The sequence below is a fragment of the Bos taurus genome, chromosome 15 (assembly GCF_002263795.3).
Source record: "Bos taurus isolate L1 Dominette 01449 registration number 42190680 breed Hereford chromosome 15, ARS-UCD2.0, whole genome shotgun sequence".
Taxonomy (NCBI): domain Eukaryota; kingdom Metazoa; phylum Chordata; class Mammalia; order Artiodactyla; family Bovidae; genus Bos; species Bos taurus.
In genome coordinates this window covers 54,221,052-54,247,298 of record NC_037342.1, presented here as the reverse complement: position 1 = coordinate 54,247,298, position 26,247 = coordinate 54,221,052, and the positions used below count along the sequence as shown (strand labels likewise).

Here is a 26,247-nt window from a genome sequence, read left to right as displayed (position 1 = left end):
CAGTTCCTCACCTCCAGGTTCTCAGGGGCCTCTGACTGAACAGAAACAAAGGAAACCTATGTAGTACCACTGTCAACAGGTACTGCTCTGTTCCTTCCATCAAGACCATGACTCCATTTTTCAGATCTTCTTTCCTTTTATTGAAAAAAATTTTAGAAAATGGCAGTTAATAAAGGGCACAAACAAATCAACAGGGATATACTAGTGGAAAACATAGACAACATAAAACTAAAAATGCCACTGGCTTCTTTAATTGGTTAAAAGCACAAAACGTAACAGGCAGAAAGTCTCTCTTAAACAAATTAAAAAGCTATGTTTTTCCCCCCAATTCTCCCCAAGTCAGATATATACACACCCACAAAAATGGTGTGTGAAGGGAAACTGTCATACACAAGAAGTTGTATTCTGAATTAAGGGAAACAGCTGTTGAAACAGGAATTAACATAAAAAGGTCAGCAACAGGTTAACAATTTTAAAAACTGAGTCTTCAAATGCTGCATGGCACAAAGCTATACTATATAAAGTACTGCTAGGTATGAAGGAGGAAGTCTGTACGGCTTTTAGCAAAAATGCTTTTCCAGAAAAGCAAATCAAAACAATGCAATCAGCAGACCAAAGAGGCTATAGCTAGATATCAGAGCTACAACTTCTCATATCTGAGCTAGAAGTTTCTATTTATCCAGAATGGGCTAAAATTTTAAGACAAAACAGGGACATTTTTAACATTTCTTACTTTATCCATATTAAGTTCTCTGTTTCTTTCTCCCTCACCCCTTAATTCGGCAAGATCCAGCCAAAATATGGCTGCTTTTAGAAGCAGCTACTTTATTTTTCTTTCTGTGGCAAGACTGTCGTGGAGTCTAGATATCTCAGGCTCATATGCGTCCATGACCAGAGTCCCGCTGTGGTCAAAAAACTTAGCAATGGACTTGGTGAACTCAGCTTCCCGTTGCTGCTTCGTTCTTCCACTGATGAAGGTCAGTTTCAGAGTGTATTTATCATCGAACCTAAGCAAAGATGACAAACCAAAAACCAAACACAGACATTCAGCCAGTAACAACAGAGCACCAAGAGTTTTTGAAGAATAGCACTGAGCAGGCTACTGGTGATGTAGGGAACATACAGCATTATCCTTTCCAAAAAAAAAAATTAGGGGACATTCAGGATAAAAAATCTGATTTGTAGGTGCTGCTATGTCCCCCCTGATTTAAGTACTATGTGCCTTCTTTACCTTGTCATAGACTGCTAAATCACATGGACTATCTTCTCTCACTTCTGCCCTTTACTTTGCTGTTATGGTAGAAGGGTATTGTCAGCAGACACTACTCTCCAGTCTTACCTGATTAGGTCCCATTTCTTAATACTATACTTGGGCATAAACTTTTCTGGGAAAACCTTCCCAAATTGAGTTAGATGTCTTGCCTTTGTCATACATACACTATCCATCAGTCAACCCAAATACTGAGTGCCCATCATCTGCTAGGTCTGACAAGCTCCTGTGCTGTCAATGAAATTATCTATTGAAATGATAATCACGTAGTGTGTTCTTTTCTAGTTTCAGGGATTTTTGAGGGGAAAGATTTTGTCTTGTTTTCTATTCTTAGCTTGGCACTTGCTAGGTAATCAAATCATGATGAATAAAGAAGAACCCTTGCTTTCACAGATGTTCCCCAATTCCAGGCTGCTGGGTCCTTGCTTCCTGTAATCAACCTAGCTTCAGGTTCTGCCTTGATCCCAGGCCAGCAGTATCTTTTACTCCATGAATTCCAGAGATCCCTTTTAGCTACTCCTTAAAGTATCTTGAAGGCCTTTACTATCTCCATTCATTCAAGAGGGTTTATGACATCAACCCCTGGCAGGCCAATGTTCCTCCCCCGCCATCCCTACCTGTTTCTGTCTCCATTTAATTAGGGCATATTCAGTGGATTGTCAGGTTGATATCACCTTTAGAGGAAGCAGAAGCTTGAGCCTCAGATTTCTTCGTGCATATTTAAAAGAGGGAAAGTCCCGCCCACTTTATAGGATCACTGTTTTAACAGTGCCTATCATTAACCAGTGCTCAAAAAAAAAAAAAATTATAGCTCGATAAATTGTCTAGCCAGTTACTTTCAACCTGGATAGATAGGAGAAAAGGTCCTTGAATACTTTCAACACCTCAAAAAATTTTTTCAAGCTCTGCTCAACTGCTTCTAACTGATATCACAGTAATTTTTGGACTTTTGAGCCCAGTTCCATGGCTCTGATGGCAGGACACAATCTAATTTATTTTAAAAAATAGTTCCTCATTAATTCAACAAATATTTATTCAGGACCAACCAGTATTCAGGTTGATATCACAGTAATTTTTGGACTTTTGAGCCCAGTTCCATGGCTCTGATGGCAGGACACAATCTAATTTATTTTAAAAAATAGTTCCTCATTAATTCAACAAATATTTATTCAGGACCAACCAGTATTCAGGACTAGGCAGTATTAGATACTAAGGATATACATCAATGAATACAACAGACAAATCCCTGTCTTTTGAGACTTTTAGTGTGTGTGAGGGAACAAACAATAAAATAAAAATTATAATGTTCTTTTAAATATGGAAAGTCGTCACTAGGCAGATGTTTGAGCATAGCCTAAAAGAAGGTGAGAGAACAAGCTATCTGGAAAAAGTATATTCCAGGCAGAATACAGTAAATGCAAAGGCCCTGAGGCAAGCACATGCCCAGAATGTCTGAACGACAGAAAGGAGGCCAACACAAACAAAACAGAGAGGGAGACGATGAGAGCCACAGGCTATGGTTTGTCTGCAAATGTGTGGAGGGTGCAGCTATGTAAGTATGGACTTCTAAGCTATGCTTAGGATTTCAGCTTTTCTCTGTGTGAGAGGATTTTGAGCTGAGGATTGAGTTGATCTGCCTTATGTTTTAAAAAGATCATTCTGCCCACTATATTGGAAATAGACTATGGGCAGGGAGAACAGCTGCAGAGGTCCATTAGGACATAATTACAGTAACCTAATTGAGAGATGATGGCCAAGGTGGAGATATTAAGTGGTCAGAATGAATATAATTAGAAAGTAGAGCTGACAGAATTCGCTGACAACCTATTCAAAGGACCGAGAGACAGAGGAGACAAAATGATTTCAGAGTCCTGACCTGAGTAACTAGAAGGATGGAGTTGCCCTTTACTGAGATGAGGAAAAGCAGGTTTAGATGAGGCATAGCAAGCAGAGTTAGGTTTTGGATATGTTCATTCTGAGATACTTATTAGGATCCAATGTCAAATAGAAAGCTGGGACATAACTGGAGTTTGGAGAAGAGGTCTAGGATGAAAACACAGATTTAGAAATCTTCATTATTACAAATGGTATTTCAAGTCCTGGAAGTCTGGCTAGGATTACACCTAGTGAGTGAATACAGACAGAAAAGAGATACTAGGAATAGGCACTAGTGGCATTTCACATTTAGAGAAAGGGGATAAGAAATCACAGAGGACACTGAAGAACAGACACAAAAAGATAAGAATTATAAGATTATGGTATCCTAGAAGTCTAGTTTTTTAAAAAAGTGTAACAAGGAGAGAATTATTCGCTGTGTCAAATGTGACAGGTCATATAGGATGAGGAAAGAGAACTGAAGAAAAGCAAATCCAAGAGATAATGGGAGAAGACAACAAAAGGAATAGAGAAATGAGAAGACCATGTGAGGAGGATAAGGAGAAGAAAAACAACTTTTTCAGTTGGGACAAATTACAACTTATTTGTATGCCAGGAAAAAATGACCCAGCAGAGAGGGAAACACCAAGTAATCAAGAAGGGATAGAATCAAGTGGATGAATGGAGAGGAGGCTTCAGATAGGAACTGAGGAAGAAGGCAGAGTGTAATGAGCGCTGCAAGTGGATAAAGATGGGAGACTCCCGGCTGCTGCTCTCTCCCCAGAAACAAAGGAAGCTGAGAGTGAAGTCGGGGAGGAGAGCAAGAGGTTTGAGAACAGAGAAGGCAGGAAAGACCCTCAAGGACAGTGAGAGAGTAACTGGAATATAGAAATGCCACGGAAGCTAAAAGCTAGGTAAGGAGCAAGTGAGACAATGGAGAGAAGAAGGCCAGGGAAAAGATGGTGGGCTCCAAGGATTATGGATGCCACTGGGGCTGAAGAACTGTTGGGGCAAGAGAACAAGGAGGAGACAAACTAGAAAAATATAAAGCAGTGGTTAGAGAGTGAGATATTTAAAAAATGAAATTAGTTATCAATAATACCAAGATCTAGCGTATGTCTCAAAGGAAGTAAGTATTTAAGACACTGCAGAAAACAAGATACTCAGAGGAGAGAAAGTAAAACTAAGAGGCCAGCATCCTGGAACAATCATTTACGGGGATACTGAAATCACTGATTAAACCTTCTGAAAGGAGCTATGTTAAACAGAGTGCCAATGAACCAGGAGCCATCTTCAAGCAAAGAGAAGTGAGTCTGTATTTAACTACAAGGAGAATGAACAAGGTGGCATATTTCCTCTCCAAAGGCACCAACAATGTGGCAGTTGGTAAAAGTCAGCAGTGAATGTGAAAAAAAAAAATCAGAACCCTCATATACTGCTAGCAGGACTATAAAATGGTGCAGCTGTTTTGGAAAAGAGTCTGGCAGTTCCTTGAGCAAAGAGTTACCATACGACACAGCACTTCTTCTCGTAGGTATATGAGAAATTAAAATGTTTGTCCACAAAAAAACTTATACATAAATGTCTACAGCACCATTATTCTTAACAGCCATAAGGTGGAAACAACTCAAATGGCCCTCAACTAGTAAGTGGATTAAGGAAAATGTAGTATATCCATGCAATGGAATATTATTTGGCACAAAAAGGAATAAAATATTGATAACATGTTTGAACCTTGAAAATATTATGCTAAGTGAAAGAAGCCAGTTACAAAAGATCACATATTGTGTGATTCCATCTGTATGAAATATCCAAAAGAGGGACATATACAGAGACAGAGAGCAGATTAGTGGTTACTTAAGGTTTAGGAGAATGAGGGGACAGGGAAAGGACTGTTAATATATAGGGTACAGAGTTTCTTTTGGCAAGAATAAAAATGTTTTAAAGTTGACTGTGGTGATGATTGCAAACATTTTTAAAAACATAAGAAACCACTGAACTACTTTATGGTGTGGAAACTGTATTTCAATAAGGCTGTTAAAAAATATTTAAGTCAGAATGTATATAATGAAATTAGGATGTTGCTTGGGTCTAGAATTCTGCAATTCTGCTTTAGTGCTCTGATGCAGAGTATAGATTTATGACAGCTGAGACCAAAATGGCAGCTATTGAGTCCTGCCAGGAGATAAGAACTCTGGTGCAACATTAGAATGAAGCCCAGCTCCTCCTCACAGGCACCTCCACAGGCTGGTAATGAGAGACTGTATGGCATTGATGCTACACTTACCTTCATATATGTGAGTAGGAGAGCCTACTACGTGCTAGGAACACTACCATGTGTTTTCAGGATGGTGACTGAGAGCATGAGTTCAGGCATGGGCTAAATTCACTTTTGGGCTCTATAACCATGGAAAAATTAATTAAACCCTTTGAGCCTGTGTTCTTATCTTTAAAATGGGTTATTCTAAGGTTTAAATGAGACAATGCGGTTGGCACAATACTCAGTACGTAGTAAATGCTCAATAGATACTTGCTTTCATAATGTTTGGTGTACAGTTGAACAATAAGGGGGCAGTGTTAAGGTTGCTGACCCTCTGCAGTTGAAAATCCACATATAACTTACAGTTACTCCTCTATATAGATGGTTCCTCTGTATCCACAGTTCCAAATCTGTGGATTCAACCAATAATAGATCATGCAGTACTTCAGTATTTACTACTGAAAGGAAAAAACTCCATATATAAGTGGACCCATGCAGTTCAAATTCCTGTTGTTCAAAAGTCAACTATGTATACCAGTTGGCAACCTCACAACAACTCTACGAGTCATTTTTACCCTACTAAGGCTCAACTAGCTTACCCAATATACCAAAAGTCACACAGCTAGAGGTGAGCTGGAATTTGAACCCAGTTCTGGATACTCAGAAGACCTGAGGTGTCAGCTGCACAAAGTTACACCTACCATTAGTCAGAAACAGACTGAATTGTGCTTCTCTGAGTTGCTCAGTGCATTGCTTCAGAGATTTCTGATTGCACAGACTGCAGTCAGGATCACAGAAGACATAGAAGCTAAGGTGGTTCTTCAAAAACAACTGACTTCACACCTCTGGCCTTTATAGTTTTATATATAGTTTATAGTTCTGCTCTCTAATTGGCTCCATTTATTGGCCACAAGGAAACAGAATTGTTCTTCATTCTTCCACCAAAGTTACTTTCTCTCACAATTTATCCTCAGAGCACTTCTGTGATAATACAAAATACAATCTCAGAAGTGCAACAGGAAAAATCTTCTAGTTCATTCATAATCCTTTCTTCACTTTATATGACTAGCACTCTGATCTGCAAAGAGTAGACATATAATAGTCTGTTGATGACTAAACACCCAGACAAAACCCAACCTCAGGATTTAGGAATCTGTGAGGATAGTCATACCTTTTGAGACTGGACGAGAGTTGCCAGATATCATCAGGATCCATGCCTGTAGGATCTTTCCTGTGGGCCACGAGAAAAATGCTCTTCTCCTTATACGAAGTATATATGGTCAGGATCCCCATCATCACAAAATAGGTGCAGATAAAGTTAAGGGGAAAATACACAACATACACACAAAAGAGAAATAACACAAACTGACAAGCAAGGGCTACAAAAACTTCCATAATAGTTCTAAAGAACACAGTTTTGTCTTGCTGTAAAAACACTGAAATTTTAATTACTTCGTATTCATCCTTATGTTTACTGCAAGAGAAGCAAGGATCTCTCTGGTTAGTTCTGCAAAGAACATCTCAGGAAGAAAGGAAAATGGTAGAGGGCATAAACCAGCTCTCTCTCTCCTGTTCAAGGACAACATATCTAAGAAGATCCTCTATTACCCGGTTTGTCAAGACTTGTGTTCATTTCTCCATACAATAAAAAACAAATAACCAAAGCGGACTTGACCACATAACCAATTTCAAGGGTGATTAAAAGAAAGAGAAACTAACTTTAAAGTAGTTTACTAAAGAGTCTCATGCTCTACTAAGTAAGCTAGCTAGGCAATCACAACAGTTTAGCTTACTGTAAGAACAATTACTTTGTACATACACGTAGGCTTATTATTAAACTCAAGTTTTTGACAGTACTAGCTACCATATTTGGGTTCCTGTGTGCCAGAAACTGGCATAAGAACTCTGTGTACATATGTCATCTAAACAGTGCAAAGTGAATGAGCTTTGGAGTAAAGGAGTCCTAAATTTGAATTCTAGTTTTTAACCAACGTAACCTCGACAAATTACTCCTTACTCCAAGGCTTAACACTGTTGCCTCTAAAATGGCAATTAAACAGACTTTTTAGAATTGTCATTAGATTTAGTGATGCTATATATACATTTTGAAGTCACTGCAGATGGTGACTGCAGCCATGAAATTAAAAGACGTTTACTCCTTGGAAGGAAAGTTATGACCAACCTAGATAGCATATTCAAAAGCAGAGACATTACTTTGCCAACAAAGGTTCATCTAGTCAAGGCTATGGTTTTTCCTGTGGTCATGTATGGATGTGAGAGTTGGACTGTGAAGAAGGCTGAGCGCCGAAGAATTGATGCTTTTGAACTGTGGTGTTCGAGAAGACTCTTGAGAGTCCCCTGACTGTAAGGAGATTCAACCAGTCCATTCTGAAGGAGATCAGCCCTGGGATTTCTTTGGAAGGAACGAAGCTGAAACTCCAGTACTTTGGCCACCTCATGTGAAGAGTTGACTCATTGGAAAAGACTCTGATGCTGGGAGGGATTGGGGGCAAGAGGAGAAGGGGACGACAGAGGATAAGATGGCTGGATGGCATCACTGACTCGATGGACATGAGTCTGAGTGAACTCCAGGAGTTGGTAATGGACAGGGAGGTCTGGCATGCTGCGATTCATGGGGTCGCAGAGAGTCGGACACGACTGAGCGACTGATCTGATCTGATATATACATTTTAGAGTATAGCACACAGAAGACATTTATAATGGTACTCATTACTATTATGTATAAAAATGGTATGATTATAAAAATGGCAAGATCCTGTTTTGTTTTAAACAAGTATAACCAAACAAAAGATATTCCATCAAGGCAGTTTCTTGGGAGGCCATATAATTATAATAAAGTTGCTGTCATTGTTCAAACCTCTTTGGAACTCCTTTGGGAACTGTCTCTAGAACCCATGGCATATTCTTTTGAACTGCCTTAATTGTGAAAAAGTTCATAATAGGTTGGTTTGTGTGATGCTGAAAAGAGTCAAGGTGCAAATTCTGGGACTATGATTTGAGATCAGTTTGTACAAAGAGGATGAGATGGCTGGATGGCATCACCAACTCAAGTGACATTAGTCTGAACAAACTCCAGGAGATAGTGAAGGTCAGGGAAGCCTGGCTGTGTGTTTTGCTACTAGGTGCTCACACTTAGATTATAACCTCTACATTAGTAACTGACAGAATTAAAAATAAAATAACCATATTGAATCTAAAATATCAATAATTATAACAAATTTAGAGATGCTCACATTTCATAATGTTAAATCCTAACATCAGCAGGCCCCAAAGTGAAAGTCTGTTTTTTTTTTTTTTTGTAGGAAGCAGAGAAGAATATCAGTAGGGACTTAAAAAAAAAAACTGTCAGTAGAAAACAAACCTGAGCTTAAAGGATATGATATAACACACAAGGCCAGAACAGGTTTGGACTCTGGGAAGGGATGCATATAATCCCAAATCAAAGCCACGATGGCGAAGAAACAGGAGATGGTACAGATGATGAGGCGGCCATCAATTAGACCAAAATTCTCCACATACTTGTACTTTTCCAGAAGTACCTAGTGAGAAGAACAAGGAACCAAGCTAGTAGGATTACTTCCCTCCTTGTACCTGCTTTTCTTCTTAATTTCCATGATGAAAGTTATGATAATCATTTAAATGACCAAGTAGTTCTCTGCAATCAGGATTTTGCCACTCAGAGCAAAAAAAAAAAAAAAGACTAAATGTGTTTACAAAAATCACAGAGAAAAAGCTCATCAACTTCTGACACATTTTTTTAAATCCTTATCTTCTTCTTTAGACTGAAGCTAAAATTTTCTTTTCCCTTTTAAAAGAGAGATAATCAATCATGCATGCTCGTCGTATATTCCCTCAACCCTCTTGCCTCTAGGCAATTAATCTCAAAAACAACAGATTACTAGTTTTCTGGAATTCAAAAATTAAAGAACTTGAAGAGAAATCTGAGGTAAGTAATAATTATATTTTAACACATGCTCCCCTATACATACAGCAAAGTTCAGAAAATGCTTTCTGTCTCAATTCCTAATACTGAAAACTAGTCATTCCAACGCACAGAAAGAAAAAATCCTGCAAGAGATGTGCCATCAGTTGTACATGAACTAAAAGACACTCCCCCTCACCTCTGCCCCCAAGAAAGTACCTTTTTGGCAGAATCATCCAAAGAATTTTTCACAGCTGATCCATCCCATTTGTCAATTTTTACAGGCTTATCGTCAATCTTCCACTGTAAAACAAATTGACAAGTTGTGCGTTAAAAGACATGGCATCTTACTAAAAGTAAAGTGAACTACTTCCTTAAGAGCATCCTCAACTATACATAACATTTATTCTCTCTCCTGATGTTGGACAGCTAAACAACAAAACAATTGAAAATGAATCTGAAGGAAACTAGGTCACTAGAATCAGCTGGTAATCACATGATGTTTCCAGTCTTCACGCTGAAAAGTCAAATCTACAAGGGTTGAACACTGACACGGGTTGTAGAGACTGTAGTGGGAACTCAAATATCCCATCCCCATTTTACCCAGATATGGGAATAGAAAGGAATTGCATTTGTTCATCCTACCACTCTGCGACTACAAAACTCAGACAATATCCATCCAGACACTAACAAAAGAATGGTCTTCTTTAATACATTTTTGTCTCCCGACATTTTACATTTTACCTGCACGTCTTAAGTAAGAAAAGAGCAGATTCAGTGTAGTCTTTTGGAAAGAACATTTTGAATTAAAAACTGAGTCCTATCACCAGTGAGGTATGTGACTTTGGACAAAGCCTGCTTCAATTTCCCTCATCTGTATAGGTTTATGCTGCTGCTGCTGCTGCTAAGTCGCTTCAGCCATGTCCAACTCTGTGCGACCCCACAGACGGCAGCCCACCAGGCTCCTCTGTCCCTGGGATTCTCCAGGCAAGAACACTGGAGTGGGTTGCCATTTCCTTCTCCAATGCATGAAAGTGAAAGTGAAGTCGCTCAGTCGTGTCCGACTCTCAGCGACCCCATGGACTGCAGCCTATTAGGCTCCTCCGTACATGGGATTTTCCAGGCAAGAGTACTGGACTGGGGTGCCATTGCCTTCTCCGGTATAGGTTTATAAAGGTTCCCAAATACTGTGCTAATTAAAGGCAAATGATTCTCTCACACACACTGCTGGTAGAAGTTCAAAAAGGTGTAACACCTACAGAAGATAACTTAGCATCTTGGATTCAACTTCCCACTTGTGGGAATTTTTCCTTATATGCATAGACATTAAATAATATACAAGGTTATTCACTGCAGCACATTTGCAACTGTAAAAATATAACTCAAATGCTCACTTACACCGGACTGGTTAAACAAACTATGGTACACCCAGATATCCCGAAAAGGCTAAGGGACGTGGGTGGGAATGAGACTTTTCAATGTGTACCTCTTTCACTGTTAATCATGTGAAGAGATTCTGTAAATTTTTTTTTTTTCTCAAATGCAAGTGATTATGTGAATGTAGGTTAAGTGAAACAGGGTACAGAAATGATCTGATAAACCTGCCTTTTTTATAGATTATATGCCCAACTCAATTTTTTCAGATCAAGTGAACAAATATATGTAATAAAAATTACAAACCAGCAGACAATCCAAAATTCATTTGGCTTTAGTATAGATTTTACTGAAGGTCAGAGAAGAAACCTTAATATTATTTAACTCTCTGATTGAGCACAAGTTCAGAGATACTGCGGACAAGAAATAAAGAGATGGAATAAATATCTGTAAAACGTGAGATTTTAAAGGAACACAGAAATATAATTCATCAAACTTAATTTTGTAATTCTACATGCTATTTCACAGAAAAGAAAAACTACTGTGAAGTCTGTTGGGAGAAAATGCATGAGCTAAAAAAACAGTCATACTTCAAGTGATTAAAACTCAAATCAAGGCTTCTCCCCTTTGTGTCTCATAAAAACAAGAATTTTCTTTGAGAAATTACTACCGGCAGCATGCTGTAATAAGATTCTAACAGCCTGCCAGCCTACAAATCAAACATGACACCTAATTTTAAAAACACAAATCGAACCAAGAAGAAATTAACAGGCTATCTAGCTAAATAGCTTGCTTATACTTACTTTAGTAAATCCCATTTTGGTAACAGCAAGCAAAAGAAGGAAACCTGTACAGCCAGAATCCATGACAGAATTTGAATTATTTATGAATGAAAGTCATTAAATCTTTTTCGGCTCATTCCAAAAAAATGATATTCTCATAGAAACTCAGCCACACGTCACTACTTGCAATGCATTACAGAGAAGAAACTTGCCTCTACAATTCAGAGGATAATTTCTTGGCAATTTGGGGGGATAAAATGCATCAGAAGCCATCACAATCTGTTCTAATATAGCCTCAGTTCTAATTCCACTGGTACCTAGAAGGATCTTCAGTAAGTGGAACAAGAACATTTCCAGTCAATTACATGACCAAGAAAATTTATAACTGATTTTTGAAGAGATGGGAGCATCATTTATTCGGTGTACATGAAAAACCTTAGACTATGTCAAAGCAAACAGCATCTCTGCTGTAGCACAGAGACACATCTGGAAAAGAGGCAGGAGGGTGGACATTTTCCATCATTCTCAAAAACTGTCCATCAACTAAAATGTATGATATTCGTCATGTACTCTTCACCGCTATTCAAGGTATTTTAGAAACCATTTTCTTTCCCTCACTTCTCTTCCTCAACCCTAAGAGTGAATTATCTTCCTTTGTAGTTAATAAATAATACAAAGCAAAGGTTGGCTTCTTTTATGTTGAACCTCCCAGGATGAATCACAAGAAAATTCTGTGTAGAAAAGAAACATAGATCTTAGATTGCCATCCTTAGAAAAACCTGTGTAAAAGGATGGTTCTTGGCTGGCATGTGGGAGGTTGGCTGGTAAATGGATTCCTACACTGATATTAAAACTTTCCCCAAGTGATAAAGAGTAGCTCACTATGCCTAAACTGCTTGTATAAACAACATGGTTTATGCTAAATACCTGTTTTTCTTCTAGGAGTCTGGAATTTTGGCACAGACCAGGGAGAGGGTGCCTATTTAATTAGCCCTTAATAAAAAACTTGGGCACTGAGTCTCTAGTGAGATCCCCTGGCAGACAACACTTCACACACATCATATCACATTGTTGCTAAAGGAATTAAGCAAAACCCATGGAAATTTAGTGGGAGAGGACTCTCGACTCCTGCACTTGATTTCCTCTGGACTTCCTCCTACTCACCTCTGCCCTTTGCTGGTTTTGCTTTGTATTCATTTGCTGTAATAAATCTTACCCAAAAGTATGGCCCTGCGGGTACTTCTAGTGAATAACAGAGCAGGGCGATCCCAGGGAGCTCTGATACACAGGCAGTATTGCCAACTGAGATATAGCAGATGTGGTAACCTGGCACACAATTCCTCTTCCCCTCATTCCCTATGTATTAGAGATACATGCATATTGGGCACAATCAACAATCGGTGTTGACTAAGCTAATATTTGTACCAAGGTCATATACGCACATGGTTTAAAGAGTTCTGTAAGTTATTAAAATTAAAAAAAAGAAAAAGAATTAGTAGTCCTGCTTTCCCTCCCTTGAGACACTCGTGACATTGTCCACTTCCTATTCCCCAGACACTAATTTCAATTCCTTAGGCTGATTTTTGGGGTACCCAGCTCCATATCTTAGGGAAAAGTTTATATTATTATTTTCAGTGTTCAGCATTAAGTCTTCTGACTTTTTCACCCACCATGAAAGATGAGATTTAACCAATTCATCCCCTAGCACTTTCACATTTACTTTTCCTGCTCCTCCTCACCACCTCTTGAATACAGTTATAGTAGACCAATATTGACTTGTTATTACTTAATACCTTAGTTTTTTGCTAGATCATTGTTTGGAGTGTACAATATGATCGTAAGTGCTGCTCACAGATTAAGTCATGTAATAGATTCGGATTCCTTTTCTGCATAGCTTTTTGCTTTCCTTGGAGCTACTGCTGTTATCATGGCTGTTTTTAATCAGACAGTGTATTTCTTACCAATATATTCTCAAATTCTCCCCCAGTTCTTAAATCTCCTCTCAATATTTGCAGTCATATTGAGCATTTTGTGAATTTCATCTTCCTAGAATCTGGAAGCCTTCTGACCTGCTTCAATCTAGGTGGATTTCTTTCTAGGCCCACTGTGTAACTGTCATCCTGGAGTCTCCCTTTACCACCTCTCTGAGGGTTCCCTTAACCTCCTCTTGGGCTGATCCCCCTTTTCTTAGATACCATGTGTTACTCTTTGCTTGGTTTGCTATTCCAGCCTCCGTCCATTATCCCCATCCCTCTCCTGCTATCCAAATTGATATACTGAAATCCTAAACCAGAATGTGATGGTTTTAGGAGGTGGTACCTTTGAGAAGTAATTAGGTCATGAGGGGCTTCACGAAAGGGATTAATGCCTCGAGAAAAAGACCTGAGAGTTTGCTTCTATTGTTTTCCACTATGTGAGGATACAAGAAGGTTGTCTGCAAGTACTTAAGAAGGCTGTCACCAGATGCAACCATGCTGGCACTGGATCTCAGACTTCCCAGCCTCAAACTGTGAGAAATAAATTTATGGTATTTTTATTAGAGCAGCCCAAACTGACTAGCATCCTCTTTTTACAGATAACATTAACGGTCTAAGAAATTTGCCCAAGGTGAAAGCCAGAAAGTAGTAAAGCTGGGACCTAATCAAGTTCTCATGATTTCAAAACCTGTACTCTTTCACTACTTTACACTGCTTCCCACAAAATACAAGGAATTATTAGCCATGAAAACCAAAAGGAAACAGATCTCTGAAGTGACAGCCACATAAAGTATCTTGATTTTTATCTAATAAATTATAGTTAATAAACTAAAAAAAAGCTTAAAAAGATTTTAATCTTAATATGCCAACAAAACCTATAGGATATAAAATATTTGGAATTTTCCATTTTCCTCCATTGGAAACCAACTGCTATTTGGCTGAAAATATGGTTCAAAAAGCCCTATCTTAAAGAAATCACTTCCCTGCCACTATCAACACAAAACACTTTATCAAGCCAGCATATCTGATACCAAACCTTGATGATGAACCAAACACAAAATTTAGGCATTTGATGGCTTTTAGAGAACATCACAAAGATTCAACTTCAGTTATGATTCTCAATTGCAAATTTGAATTAAAAAATTTTAGTACAGTGAAAACAGAAGTAAAGTTATGCAGTGATAAAGATCTCAGTGGATTTCTTCATAAAGTTCCTTAGCCTGACAACTGGGCAGTAAGACTCAAAGGATTCCTCAATTCACACTGAAGAGATGAGGATACCAGAGGTAAATTGTGTCAACAGAAGGGGCCTGCTCTGATTTTAAAGGAACTCGAAGAAATAGTATTAACTTCTTATTAATATTGGATTGAAGAAATATTAATAAACCTTTTTTCTCCCTTCTTTGGCCTCTCTCAGATTAGATGGTGGCTGCAGGCTGCAAAGACGGTAGTAGTAGGAGATGTGGCGCATGACAGAGGCAGCACATCCTAGATGACCTTATTCACTAGGTTAAGGGACTTGATTCTGAAACAAGCAATGGAGAATATTTGAAGCAGGTGAACAAGACACCAATTTGTGTTTTTTAAAAAAGTCATTTTTAGAGGCAACTTAGCAAAAGGTCTGGAGGGGAGTAACACTGGAGATAGACTCATCAGACGGGGCCCGATTTAGATGCAGGGCTTGAATTAGATCAGCAGCAGGGGGATGAAAAGGGAATATTTATGAGGTACAACTGTCAGGACTTACTATCAGACTAGGTACAAAAAATGTGAAAGAGAAAAGACAGAGGTGACCACTCGACTAGAATTTGGGCTTAGATAACTAAGCGGTCATGTTGTTTTCCAAGAGAAGGAACTGAGCAGGAAAGATGAGAAACACCCATTTGCACATGCTGAGTTTGAGATGTTTAAGCTCTACAGTTAATAGTGATTTCAGAATTTTCTAAACCAAAATAAGATTATGAAAACTTATGGCAGACTCAGAAGCTGAGATATTATTTGAGTTGAAAACAACACACCCCTACCTCCCACATGTACACATTTGCAAAATGATCACAAAGCAGTAAGCTCAAAATATGAAAAAAAAAGTTCAATTTGGGCAGCAAATGATGTTTGTCTTGAGGAAGCTTCAGTTCAGTTCAGTCGCTCAGTCATGTCCGACTCTTTGAAACCCCATGAATTACATCACGCCAGGCCTCCCTGTCCATCAGCAACTCCCGGAGTTCACTTAAACTCATGTCCATCGAGTCGGTGATGCCATCGAGCCATCTCATCCTCTGTCATCCCCTTCTCCTCCTGCCCCCAATCCCTCCCAGCATCAGGGTCTTTTCCAATGAGTCAAATCTTCACATGAGGTGGACAAAGTAATGGAGTTTCAGCTTCAGCATCATTCCTTCCAAAGAAATCCCAGGGCTGATCTCCTTTAGGATGGACTGGTTGGTTCTCCTTGCAGTCCAAGGGACTCTCAAGAGTCTTCTCCAACACCACAGTTCAAAAGCATCAATTCTTCGGTGCTCAGCCTTCTTCACAGTCCAACGCTCACATCCATACATGACCACTGGAAAAACCATAGCCTTAACTAGATGGACCTTTGTGGGCAAAGTAATGTCTCTGCTTTTCAGTATGCTGTCTAGGTTGGTCATAACTTTTCTTCCAAGGAATAAGCGTCTTTTACTTTCATGGCTGCAATCACCATCTGCAGTGATTTTGGAGCCCAGAAAAATAAAGTCTGACACTGTTTCCGCATCTATTTGCCATGAAGTGATGGGACCGGATGCCATGATCTTCGTTTTCTGAATGTTGAGCTTTAAGCCAACTTTTTCACTCTCCAATTTCATTTTCAAGAGGCTTTTTAGTTCCTCTTTACTTTCTGCCATAAGGGGGGTGTCATCTGCATATCTAAGATTATTGATATTTCTCCTGGCAATCTTGATTCCAGCTTGTGCTTCTTCCAGCCCAGCGTTTCTCATGATGTACTCTGCATAGAAGTTAAATAAACAGGGTGACAATATACAGCCTTGACGTACTCCTTTTCCTATCTGGAACCAGTCTGTTGTTCCATGTCCAGTTCTAACTGTTGCTTCCTGACCTGCATATAGGTTTCTCAAGAGGCAGGTCAGGTGGTCTGGTATGCCCATCTCTTTCAGAATTTCCCACACTTTATTGTGATCCACACAATCAAAGGCTTTGGCATAGTCAATAAAGATGTTTTTCTGGAACTCTCTTGTTTTTTCGATGATCCAGCGGATGTTAGCAATTTGATCTCTGGTTCCTCTGCCTTTTCTAGATCCAGCTTGAACACCTGGAAGTTCACGGTTCACGTACTGCTGAAGCCTCTTGCTGCTGCTGCTGCTGCTGCTAAGTTGCTTCAGTCGTGTCCGACTCTTTGCGACCCCATAGACGGCAGCCCATCAGGCTCCCCCATCCCTGGGATTCTCCAGGCAAGAACACTGGAGTGGGTTGCCATTTCCTTCTCCAATGCATGAAAGTGAAAAGTGAAAGTGAAGTCACTCAGTCGTGTCTGACTCTTAGTGACTCCATGGACTGTAGCCTACCAGGCTCCTCCATCCTTGGGATTTCCCAGGCAAGACTGCTGGAGTAGGGTGCCATTGCCTTCTCCAGCTGAAGCCCCTTACTATCATCTAATTTAGAGTACAATTCAGAAATACCAAGATATCTCAAAAACATATATTATAGCTCCTGGTAACATAATCTTCAATTTCCATCTCTCTTTTTTTTCTTTTTTAATAAAAATGGCCAAGAAATACTCCAAAGAAAATTACTTCTTAATAGTGGCTTATTACTATCTATCGTTATCACTGGAGTTAAGTTGCAGGTTAGAAATTACCACGTTAATTACGAGCATGAATTACTGGCAACACCAGAGTAAGTGGAAGTAAGTAAGTGGAGCTAAGTAAGCAGAGGTAAGTAGACTGGCTCCAGCTATGGCAAGCAGGCACTGAGACATATAAATCTGGGGCTCAGAGCAGAGGTCTATATTGAAAACATAAATGTGGAAGTTATTAACTTACAGACAGTATTTAAGCCAGGACACTGTGTATCTCCCTGGGATGTGTACACAGACAGGGCCAGGGGCTTGCCAGTACTTACAGGTCAGGAAGAAAAAACTAACAACAATAAAGACAGATAAGTGGAGGAGGAAAACCAGGGCAAGTGGCATTCTAAAAGCCACACAAAGAAAATATTTCAAGAAAGAAGTGATCAATGAGTCATATACTCAAGATCAGGTAATAAGAAAAACCACTATTGAGATCTGACAAGATGGAAGTCAGAACAGAGAAACGGTGCAGGCAACAGCTAAAACAGGGAGCTGGGCTGTCAGAGGTTATTAACATCTATGATACCACTGTGTTATACAGTGATGAGTAAGTAGTTAAAAAAAAATAACTTGATGCTTTAAAGATCACTCCATAAACGCTGTAAAATGAATGAGTTTTAAAAACAGATCTAATTCATGTATCAGAAAACTCATCATATAAAAATGTGCAATGGTTTTCATTCTATTCACGACATTATGCAACCATCAACATCTAATTCCAAAACACTGTCATCATCCCCAAAAGAAACCCCATACCCATAAACAGTTATTCCAATTACCATGACCCCACTCCCAGCCTTGGCAACCACTACTTTCTGCTTGCATGAATCTGCCTATTCCAGACATTTATCATCTACGGAATCATATAATATGTGGCCTTTTGTGATTAGCTTTTCTCACTTAGTATATTTTCAAGGTTCATCTGTATTGTGTCCTGTGTCAGTGTCTCATTCCTTTTTATGGCCAGGTAATACTTCACGGCATGGATATACCACACTTTTATGGCTTGCTTCCACCTTCTAGCTATTGTGAATAATGCTGCTATGATCAAGTTTTTGTGTAGACACATTTTCAATTCTCTTGAGTTCATAACTATAGTGGGACATGCTGAGTTATAACTTTTTCATCATTTTACATTTCCATCAGAAATGCAGGAGGCTCCCAATCTCTCCATATCCTCACCAAAAATGGTTATTTTTCTTTTTTTATTATAGCCATCCTAGTGGCTTCTCATTGCAGTTTTGATTTGCATTCTTTAGTAACTAATGGTGTTGAGATCTTTTCATGTGCTTACTATTTGTATTAATGTATCTTCTTTGAAGAAACATCAATTCACATCCTTTATTCTTTTCAAAATTGGTTTGTCTTTTTTATTATCAAGTTATAAGACACTTTATATAGTCTAGATCCTAGACCCTTATCAGATATACGACTTGCAAACATCTTCTCTCATGCTGTGGACTGTCTTTCCACTTTCTTGATAATGTCCTTTGATATGAAAAACTTTTTTAATGAATCAAAAATAATGAGTTTTGACATGTTTTTAAAGTTTGGTTTGCAAAATGCAATTAAAAGTCAGCATCTTATTTCTTTAAACACAAACACAGGCATCACAGTAGTGCCATAAAACTGTTCACTGTCAGAGCTTGGTTAGGGTACAGGCATACTACCCTGTTCAAGTTTGGCAAGCAAAGATCCCACTGAAGAGAGCAGAAGAGTATATATGACCTAAGGATGCATGGCTGGTGGGTGACAAAGCCATGGTTTCAGCCTAGGTCTTCCAACTTCAAATCAGATGCTCTTTCCACTACTACATTAGCTAGAACATGGTCTGCTCCAGTACGAAAGGCAATGTGCTAAGTAAGGTAAGAGTACTGGATTAAGAGCTGGACAGCCAGATTCTGGAACTGTAACTGATTGTGTGGTCTTGGATAAAGTGCTTCATCTTTCCCTCTCCAACTGTATCAATGTCTGTATCTATGTCTCTAAAATGAGGAGGTTGGAAGAGATGAACTTCAAGGTCTCTTCAATACAAACACGTTAGAGAAATCACTACTGATTAAGCAGAATAGTTGAAAACCAAACAAGAAAAAAAAAATCTTAAGATGTCTGAATCAGTAGGGATTTAAAAAGTCATCTAAGACAGACGTTCTCAACCTGGATGTAACTGTTAAAATGTAAAAGAAAAAAATAAATGAATAGCTATGTGTGAAACCATGCAGCTGTCCAGGCCCCACCCCCAGAGAACCTGATTCGGTTCTGGGATGAGGTCCAGAAGTTTGTATTTTTAACTAAAACCCAAGAGGGTCTGACTAAAACCCCAAGAGGGTCTGATGCAAATAGTATTCATAACACGTTACAAAAAATATTATCTAAGAAGTGAAGTCCAGAGAAACTAGCTAGTTAGTGGCAGCTATTTGTTTCGTTCAATGTTTACTATGTACCAGAAACCACTTTTTAAGGTAAAAACTATTAGTATCCCCACTTTACAGATGAGAAAACTGAGATACAAAGAGATTTATTATTTTGCCCAAGAACACACTTCTGATAAGTGGCAGAGCAAGAATTCAAAGCCAGCCAGCCAGCCTGGCACCAGAACCTATATTCTCAACTACAAAGGTATAAAAACTCTGCTCTAAGATCAGGTTGACAGTTCAGCCAGGAGACAGAGATCCACATACGAAGTTAAAAGGGCTGGGTACAGCTTCTAAAAAGCATATTTTAATACCACACATCAATTTTAATAGCCAAAAAATCCAGCAAGGAGACAGAAATCTGGCTATGAGATTAAAATTTGGATACAGTTCTGAAAAGAATGCTTTAATAGTATAGTAGTGTCAGTCACTCAGTCAAGTCCAACTCTTTGTGACCCTGTGGACTGCAGCCCGCCAGACTCCTCTGTGCATGGGATTTTCCAGTCAATACTGGAGTGTGTTGCCATTTCCTCCTCCAGGGGATCTTCCTGACCCAGGGATCAAACCCGGGTCTCCCACAGTGCAGCCAGATTCTTTACTGTCTGAGCTACCATGGAAGCCCTGGTGCTTTAATACCACATGTCAATTTTAACAGCCAAAGCAGATTAAGTACACAAATTTTTTTTTTATAGCCTGCTACATAGAACAAAATACTTGGATGCATTTTGGGGAAATAAGTTATCATAATGATCTAAGTTATTCTGTGATGGATGCTGGAAGGTTATATTTGCATATCTATTTTTAAGATCAGGAAGCTAGAATTGCTTTGTTCTCCAAGTCAGTTTCAAAGGAGCAGAAACTCACATCTGTTTAGGGAAAACCAGAAGCACATTTGCATCTCTTTATTACATTTCTCTGGCAAATAAAACCACAGCTGCAAGAAAATAAAAACCCTCCAAAAAAAAAAAATCGAATTAAAGAAATGTAAAGTAACAGCCCCTCATTTTCTCCATGTTCTCTTCCACAGTACCTGCTTTTCAGACAGTTAGAAGCACCATTCTCTAAAGCCGTTTCTGAAGACTGGGGTGGCAGATATGAAGTTTTCTCTTTGCTAAATTCAATGCTTCAAGTACTTACTCTATGCTGATCACCACAAAGAACCTCTCATAGGAAACTGACATACTAATTGGGGGCAGGATACAAAACAATATGTCATAGTAAGTGACAGCTAAATTCCCATGTGCAATAAACGCCAAAGACTTCAGAGGAAGAACAACTCAATGTAAGGCTGAAATCAAGTTTTCCAAGTAAAAACACCTGAACAGCTCCTGATTTATTTTCTCTCTCCTCGGCCCCTCACTTCTTGCTTAATTCTGCCAACGTTCTCTTTTGTGAAGCCTTTCATCTATCTCTGCTAGCAAGTTAGGGTTCTCCTCACCTTGTCATTCTGTTTTTATAACCCTTCACAAAGACCATATACCAATTTATTATATGACAATATTCACAGTAAGCCACAATTACATATGGGCATCCACATTGTTTATATAAGGAAATTTAAGTTCAGTAATACCACATAACTTATCCAACACCATATAGTTTTCAACATGCTGCACTAGAATTCAAACATGTCTTTCTTTTTGTATTAAACCCCATACAGCAGTATGGTATGAGGCCTATAGGAAGACTTTTAAATTCTACCACTCCCAACTATCTGAATGATTCTTCTAAAACCACTTAATATATTAGACTCAAAAACCTTCAGCAGGCTCCCTACTCCTACTTCAGGCAATCCATGCCCTTCTCTATCTGATTCCAGTCGGTCAACAGAGTACCTGAGAAACAACAGCCGCCAACCACACACCTTTGTTCAAGGACATTTTTACCTGGTATGCCATCTGTCTCTCAAAGTAAGGTCCCAGCTCCACCAGGGCTCCCACCCCTTTTCAAATGGATCTCAGGGATCATTCTTTAACTTCGTAAGAAGTGCACAAGTGAATGCCAAATTCTTTTATGTTCAGTATTTTGGACTTACACTCTGCTATACAGAGTATTTTTTGACAGCAGGATTTTTTATTTTTTTCCTCTGCCATTATATGCCTGAATTAGATACTCTTAAGTTACAGAGGTCATTCATGCGTATCATCTCATTTGATTCTCCCCCAAACTCTAATATTTCAGGTGAAGAAAGGAAAACAGTGACATTAAATGACTTGCTAATCTTCATATGTTACTTTTCGGTAATCACTGCCTTAGCAGACTGTCCATGCTTAATATCTGCTTGAGGTGGAGAAAAAAGCAAGAGCACTCAGTGGAACAGAATGAACACAGGCCATGAGGTGCTCACCCAACAAGAAAACAAAATTACCAGTGACTATCAATCCCCAATACTTTCATATAGCTTTTCATATTTCCCATCCCAACTGCTGGACAGAACAGGACAGAACATGTTCCTATCTCTTAAAGGCTGAGAGTGTGTGTATGTATGTGTGCTCAGTCACGTCTGACTCTTCATGACCCCATGGATTGTAACCTGCCAATGGGATTTAGCAGGAAACCCCATCCAGCTATGGGATTTCCCAGGCAAAGAATACTGGAATAGTATTTCCTACTCCAGGGGACCTTCCCAACCCAGGAACCTGAGCCTCTTGTGTCTCCCTGCACTGGCAAGAGGATTCTTTACCACTGTGCCACCTGGGAAGCCCTAAAAGGGTGCTATACTTAGTCGCTAACTCGTGTCCAACTTTCGCGACCCCATGGACTGTAGCCCGCCAGGCTCCTCTGTCCATGCGATTCTCCAGGCAAGAATACTGGAGGGGGTTGCCATGCCCTCCTCCAGGGGATCCTCCCAACCCAGGGATCAAACCCAGGTCTCCCGCATTGCAGACAGGTTCTTTAGCATTGCAGGCAGATTCTTTACCGTCTGAGCCACCCAGGGAAGCCCATGTAATTCAAAACCAATGACACCCAAAAAGAGAAGCAAAAAGATTTGGATAGGAACCCCTCAATATGATCACCTACTCATTTCTTAAGCACTCAGCAGGTGTTAAACACACAGAAGTCTGAAAGCTGTTTTCAATTAAAAGTTAACAATCCTATGTTAAAAACCCCAAGTTTATCATTTCTCATCAAACTGACCCAGGACCCTACAATGAGAGAACTGGAAGAAACCTTAGGATACATTCATTTTACAGATAAGGAAATAAGACACAGGGAGAACAAGCACATTTCAAGGTCACACAACTAGAGGCAGAAGCAGTACTAGGACCCAGATCTCCACGCAATTGTTTCTTTCAAAATGCTATGTAAAGGGCAAGAAAGCCCAACTCAGGAGAATTTTCCTTTTTAAGTCCCTGTTCCTAGGTCCGCATTTTAAAAAGGAAAAAAAAAAAAACAACTGGATGGAGAGAGGGGAAAAGAGGTCAGCGTGAACAGGTAGCAAGCTTATGCATCCTACTCATCCAGGACACATTCACCTGGCCTGGTAGCAGACGAGGAGGGGGAGGAGGTGCGGGGGGTGGGGGTGGGGGAGCGGTGTAGAAAGAGAAAGGAAAAAAAAAAAAAAGATAAATCTTAAAGACTTCCAGTTAGGCCGTAGGAGAAGTCGGTACTCGAAGTTCAGTATTCGGGTATCGGGATAAAAAGCCTAGAAACTTCAGGAAGCAAAAACCCAAGAGCACTCTGGAATCGGTAACAGCATGCAAGTGTGGCGGTCGTGGCGGGTAGTTTGGAGACTACTAACTTCGAAGAGTTGCTTTCATTCAGTCGAGATTCAATCTTCCCTGTCCGTGAAATAAACAGATTAAACAGTGGCCCCCCAGCACCACCGAGGAAAAGCGATGGCCGCTCTGAAACGTGGGAATAATCAAACTATCTTAAGAAGCTGTAGTGCCCAGAATTTAGGAGGAACACCTCCCAGAAAGAAAAAGTCCTCAAGAGGAGAGAGCCCAGGTTTGAGGTATGTAGGGAGCTGGCTACAAGCGCAAGTTAAGCTTCCCACGGTGGACCAACGAAAACTCCCTCTGAGAAGCCGCAGAAGAAAAGGGGGGCGAGATAGGAAGAAGGATTCGCCGCCTCCCTGGCGCTCCCCAGGCTTCGACTGTCCCCAAGAGTCGACTTCTCACCTTGTCCAGTAAACCGCTACGGCTACTGCCTGTCCCACAGCCGGAGCCACCGCCAGCCCCACTACTGCCTCCGCCACCACCGGCTCTCCCGCCCTGAGAAGCTGCCGCCGCCATCTTGCTTGTCTCTGCGTTTCCCTCCCCTCTTAAACTTGTCCGAAGCCGATTGGCTGAAACTGACGGCGTGACGTACTGCGCGGAGTCCATCGGGATCCGTAGTTGGGGCTGGCTGACGGGAGGTTGCTAGCGGAAGTGGCCGCGAGGCTTGCCGGGACTTGTAGTAATTAGAAGCTCCATCCATCGGTTGCCGCCTTCTCGGCCGGCCGCCGCGTCGCGGTTACTAAGGGGTGGAGAAGGTAGTGGCAGGCCCCACGGTGGAGCGGCTCCGAGATTCCCGGGAGGCTCGGAGGCGCGCATCCCGCCCGACCGGGGCGTCGCCCCCGCGGACATCTCGGAGGCGGAAGCGACGCCGGAGGCAGGTGCGGCTGGAAACTTAGTTTGCGTTGAGGGGTTAGAGTCTCCGCCGCTCCACATGTAGTGTTTCTCAAGGATGGGGTAGTAGCTCGTCCTTATCCTTTTTTAGCCTTGTTACTGCACTTGTTTTCTGGTGACTGTCATCTTATTTTCGTGATACAGAGAACTCACAGTCACTGAGTGCCTGTTGCCTACCAGGCGCTGTCTTCAGTCTTAAGTGCCTATATATCCATCCTCATTTAGTCCCCTGACGGAACAGATAGATGAGGAAACTAAGGAAATTAACCAAAGCCAGATAGCATGTATCAGAACCTAGTTTAGCAGCCAGGTGTTTGCGTCATCAAACCCGTGCCATGCTCCCTTTGTTACCACCTGGGGTCCTTGAACTCTTTAATCAATAGAAATTGATAAGAGGCCAGGCAAGGAATTCGGGCAAGATTTTATTAGGACTCCACTTGCAGCAGGCTTCCCTGATAGTTCAGTGGGTAAAGAATCCGCCTGCGTTGCAGGAGACCCCTGTTCGATTCCTGGGTCGGGAATATCCCCTGGAGAAGGGAAAGGCTACCCGCTCCAGTATTCTGGCCTGGAGAATTCCACGGACTGTGTAGTCCATGGGGTCGCAAAGAGTCAGACAGGACTGAGCGACTTTCACTTTCCTCTTGCAGCAGCAGAGAGCAAAGCAAGAAACAGTGTGGGGGGTAGGGTGGGGGTGGTGAGTGAGCTGGTCCCTTAAATGGGGTGAGGGTAGGGAGCCAAATGGGTGAGGTGGGGGAGTGGCTTACTGTGGTCTGCCCACACCCTTTGTGGTGCTGTGTGCAGGGATCATGCACAGTATCCTACTCTTGATCCTGGCACCTCAGAAGAGACAGTTGGATTTTGGCCTTTTTATGTGTTATTGTTCATAATTTGCCCCACCTGTGCATGCATGCAGTTATTTTTAGTCCCTTCTAGTTTATTTGTGTTAATATTTTGCTGTACAAACAGGTGTTTGTCCAGGTACTAGCACTCTAGTAAAGGGTCCCAGGTCCCAGCCTATATCACCTTTGCCTCTCTGCCTTTACAGTTTTAGGATGTAATAATAGTCTATATTTTTATTAAATTTTTTACACAATATTTATTGAGCACCAACCTTACTTGCAGCTGTACTAAGAGATACTAGGGGATCAGAAAAGACATGTTCCCTGAGTTACCATGTAACAGAACCCAATACACTATGAGCTACTACATTGTATCATTTTTTATTTTTTTTAATCCCTAAAAATTCCTGGTGGTTGTTTGGTTGCTAAGTCGTGATCGACTCTTGCGACCCCATGGACTGTAGCCTGCCAGGCTCCTCTGTCCATGGAATTCTCCAGGCAAGAATACTGGAGTAGGTTGCCATTTCCTTCTCGAGGGGATCTTCCTAACCTAAGGATTGAACCCAGGACTCCTGCTTTTTAGGCAGATTCTTACCAACTGAGCTCTAGGGAAGCCCTTGAAATTCCTCATGTAAATGTCCAAATCATTGAACAAATTAAGTACTTACTATGGAAACATTCCCACTCCAGTACTTTTGCCTGGAAAATCCCATGGATGGAGGAGCCTGGTGGGCTCCAGTCCATGGGGTCGCTAGAGTCGGACACGACTGAGCGACTTCACTTTCACTTTTCACTTTATGCATTGGAGAAGGAAATGGCAACCCACTCCAGTGTTCTTGCCTGGAGAATCCCAGGGACGGTCTATGGGGTCGCACAGAGTTGGACACGACTGAAGCGACTTAGCAGCAGTAGCAGCAGCATGGAAACATTACATGCAGTTTCTTCATCTTTGTGAAGCAATCCAGTCAGATGCCTCTGTAGCTTCATGTTTATCTTTTAATAACTTGTGTTTCAAGACCCAGCTCTAATGTCAACCTGCTCTGTGAAACCTTTCCTGATCCTCCTC

The 26,247-nt window shown here is 40.6% G+C and overlaps 2 protein-coding genes across 6 annotated transcripts in view; one reads left to right on the top strand and one right to left on the bottom strand.

Moving 5' to 3' along the window:
• Positions 1-223: 223 nt before the first annotated feature.
• On the bottom strand, positions 224-24,072 carry SPCS2 (signal peptidase complex subunit 2). Of its 2 annotated transcripts, XM_059875133.1 has the most exons (6): positions 23,854-24,072; positions 9,568-9,651; positions 8,806-8,965; positions 6,577-6,712; positions 5,769-5,815; positions 889-1,007 (listed from the first exon to the last, which is right to left on the bottom strand). In XM_059875133.1, exons 1-5 carry the CDS (start codon positions 24,055-24,057, stop codon positions 5,779-5,781), a joined length of 621 nt encoding a protein of 206 aa, XP_059731116.1. In that variant the 5' UTR covers positions 24,058-24,072; the 3' UTR covers positions 889-1,007; positions 5,769-5,778. The 2 variants fall into 2 exon arrangements, with proteins under 2 accessions (XP_059731115.1, XP_059731116.1); XM_059875132.1 differs by lacking the exon at positions 5,769-5,815 and having other exon boundaries at positions 224-1,007.
• Positions 24,073-24,155: 83 nt separating this feature from the next.
• Positions 24,156-26,247, top strand: part of XRRA1 (X-ray radiation resistance associated 1) — a 67,681-nt gene continuing 65,589 nt past the window's right edge. For 2 of the 4 annotated variants that reach the window (XM_005216243.5, XM_024975034.2), the window contains exon 1: positions 24,248-24,329. The gene's annotated coding sequence lies outside the window, so the exon portion shown is untranslated. Of the gene's footprint in view, positions 24,330-26,247 lie in introns of all 4 variants that reach the window. The other 2 variants (NM_001434771.1, XM_005216246.5) reach the window with 2 other exon arrangements.

Excerpts from the sequence above, each read along its gene's own strand:
- SPCS2 (XM_059875132.1), bottom strand. The coding sequence starts at position 24,057 with ATGGACTCCGCGCAGTACGTCACGCCGTCAGTTTCAGCCAATCGGCTT. Across the intron at positions 9,652-23,853 it reads GTAGCGGTTTACTGGACAAG|TGGAAGATTGACGATAAGCC; the intron begins GTGAGAAGTCGA and ends TTTGTTTTACAG. Across the intron at positions 1,008-6,576 it reads CTCTCGTCCAGTCTCAAAAG|GTTCGATGATAAATACACTC; the intron begins GTATGACTATCC and ends ATCTTTGCTTAG.